This window comes from Raphanus sativus, chromosome 6, assembly GCF_000801105.2.
Source record: "Raphanus sativus cultivar WK10039 chromosome 6, ASM80110v3, whole genome shotgun sequence".
NCBI classification, from domain to species: Eukaryota; Viridiplantae; Streptophyta; class Magnoliopsida; order Brassicales; family Brassicaceae; genus Raphanus; species Raphanus sativus.
Genome location: NC_079516.1, coordinates 35,978,648 through 35,981,350, shown reverse-complemented (window position 1 = coordinate 35,981,350; position 2,703 = coordinate 35,978,648). Strand labels below are relative to the sequence as shown.

Below are 2,703 nucleotides of genomic sequence, written 5' to 3'. Positions count from 1 at the left end.
ATATATGATCCAACAAGTGAATGCATTCTACAACCATAAGATTTTTGTGTGCTTTGAATCCTATCCCTGCATGTGCGCATAGATAAAATCAACATCTTCATATGGGCCGTTATAACGTAAAGTTGATCCATATCAAATGCATATTGTACTATAGGGTACGCCGTACACGGTAGCTAAGGTAGCTTTAGCTTTCAATATTTCCGCGACTTGAGATAGAGCTTAGAGCCATGGAGAAAGACAGTCTATATTTCATTTTCATTCACTCAAAGAATACATATAATTTATTAATCATTGCAACATTTGCATACTAATTTGAACTGATCTCGTCAATGTTTTTGATTTTTTATTTAGTTTTATTCAGTTACTTGGATATAATTCTTTCAGCTTTGCTTAATATCATATCATCAAAATTGTTAAAATACCAAATTAAGCATAAAACTGATTGTAAAACTTTGAGATTGGTAAAATTAATAGATATATTTACACCAGTGCAAGAAATTTAGTTATTCAATAACTGTAAATAGAACAAGAACATCAAATTTATTAGAGGTATATGTAATTCAAAGTAAGAATCAAACAACAATAATGCACCCGAGTACAAACAAACGAACTACATTTTCTTATATATGAAAGTATAGAAAGATAAACTTTTTATTCCATGAATACAATGGCTAATCAGTTAAAGAAGACATTCTTCTTATGAAACTCAAATGACCAGGTATATGTTTGTTTAGTATGTTGGAGGAGGTGGAGAGCTATAAATTGGTGGTGGCGACTTGTAAACATATGGGGGAGGTAGTGGAGAGTTGTAGATGTAAGGAGGAGGTGGTGGCGACTTGTAAACATATGGAGGAGGAGGTGGAGACTTGTAAACATACGGAGGAGGTGGTGGAGAGCTATATACGTAAGGAGGAGGTGGTGGAGACTTGTAAACATACGGAGGAGGTGGTGGAGAACTATAGACGTAAGGAGGAGGTGGTGGCGATATGTAAACATATGGAGGAGGAGGTGGAGAGCTATAGACATAAGGAGGAGGTGGTGGCGACTTGTAGACATACGGAGGTGGTGGTGGAGATCTATATACATAAGGAGGAGGAGGAGGGGACTTGTAGACATACGGAGGTGGTGGTGGAGAATTATAGATGTAAGGATGAGGTGGTGGAGACTTGTAAACATACGGAGGTGGTGGTGGAGAACTGTAAATGTATGGAGGAGGCGGTGGCGATTTGTAAACATATGGAGGAGGTGGTGGAGACTTGTAAACATATGGAGGAGGTGGTGGAGACTTGTAAACATATGGTGGTGGTGGTGGTGGTGATTTGTAGACATATGGTGGTGGTGGTGGAGAGCTATATATGTAAGGAGGAGGTGGTGGTGACTTGTAAACGTATGGTGGTGGTGGTGGAGAGCTATATATGTAAGGAGGAGGTGGTGGTGACTTGTAAACGTATGGAGGTGGTGGTGGAGAGCTATATACATAAGGAGGTGGTGGTGGAGAGCTATAGACATAAGGAGGAGGTGGTGGGGACTTGTAAATATAAGGTGGTGGGGGTGGAGAGATATAGACGTAAGGAGGAGGTGGTGGCGACTTGTAAACATATGAAGGAGGAGGTGGAGAGCTGTAAATATATGGAGGTGGTGGTGGGGGCTTGTAAATATAAGGTGGTGGTGGTGGAGAGCTATAGACGTAAGGAGGAGGTGGTGGCGACTTGTAGACATATGGAGGTGGTGGTGGAGAGCTATAGACATAAGGAGGAGGTGGTGGTGACTTGTAAACATATGGAGGAGGTGGTGGAGAGCTATAGACGTAAGGAGGAGGTGGTGGTGATTTGTAAGCATATGGAGGTGGAGGTGGAGAGCTATAGACATAAGGAGGAGGTGGTGGTGACTTGTAAATATATGGTGGTGGTGGTGGTGGAGAGCTATAGACGTATGGAGAAGGTGGTGGTGACTTGTAGACATATGGAGGAGGTGGTGGAGAGCTGTAGACGTATGAAAGCGGTGGTGGCGACTTGTAAACATATGCTGGTGGTGGTGGAGGAGAATATGTGTACTGGGCACTTGTATGAGCAGCAATGGCATACAAAGCCATGACTAATATAAGTAGAGATGGCCAATTCTTAGGATTAGCCATGTGGACTGAGCTTGTGTGCCCTTGTCTCTGCTTTATCAGTCTGATTATTATTATATATTCAACAAATTGTTTTCTGAATAGATGTGATAGAAATGAAGCAACTTATATAGCACTCTGTCTGACAACTAGTATGTTTATTTATTGAAGCTTATGAAAGTTTCTCAGAGAAAAGGTGTCATAATGTTTATGAAGTCAAATTAGCTTAAGAATTCGTCTGAAGAACTAGAGAAGAATTTGTCTTTGATAATTACATCTTACCATATTTCTTATTAAAGTTTATAGATATTGAAGTTGTCAGTTTAAACTCATATCTTCTTGTGAATGTTTCAAAACTCGTAGCTTTTGGATTTACATTGTTTTTGAGAATTTGTTTTGTGCAATTTGAAATCCCTACCAAATACAGAAGAAATAGTTATATTATATATGAAATTCCAATGTAGAAAATTTTGTATCAGTCACCGAATAAGATGGTCGCTGACTTATTCAGAACATGCTTTGTCCAACTTGTTTAATATAATCAATATATTTTGGCACTCTGTGTATTGGACGAGACTCGTAAAAAACAAAAA

At 39.5% G+C, this 2,703-nt stretch overlaps 1 protein-coding gene across 1 annotated transcript; it reads right to left on the bottom strand.

Annotated features, from left to right (window-relative positions):
* Positions 1-519: 519 nt before the first annotated feature.
* LOC108809928 (extensin-2) lies at positions 520-2,206 on the bottom strand. Its single transcript, XM_056988779.1, has one exon. It carries the CDS (start codon positions 2,132-2,134, stop codon positions 731-733), a length of 1,404 nt encoding a protein of 467 aa, XP_056844759.1. The 5' UTR covers positions 2,135-2,206; the 3' UTR covers positions 520-730.
* Between the last annotated feature and the right edge of the window lie 497 nt (positions 2,207-2,703).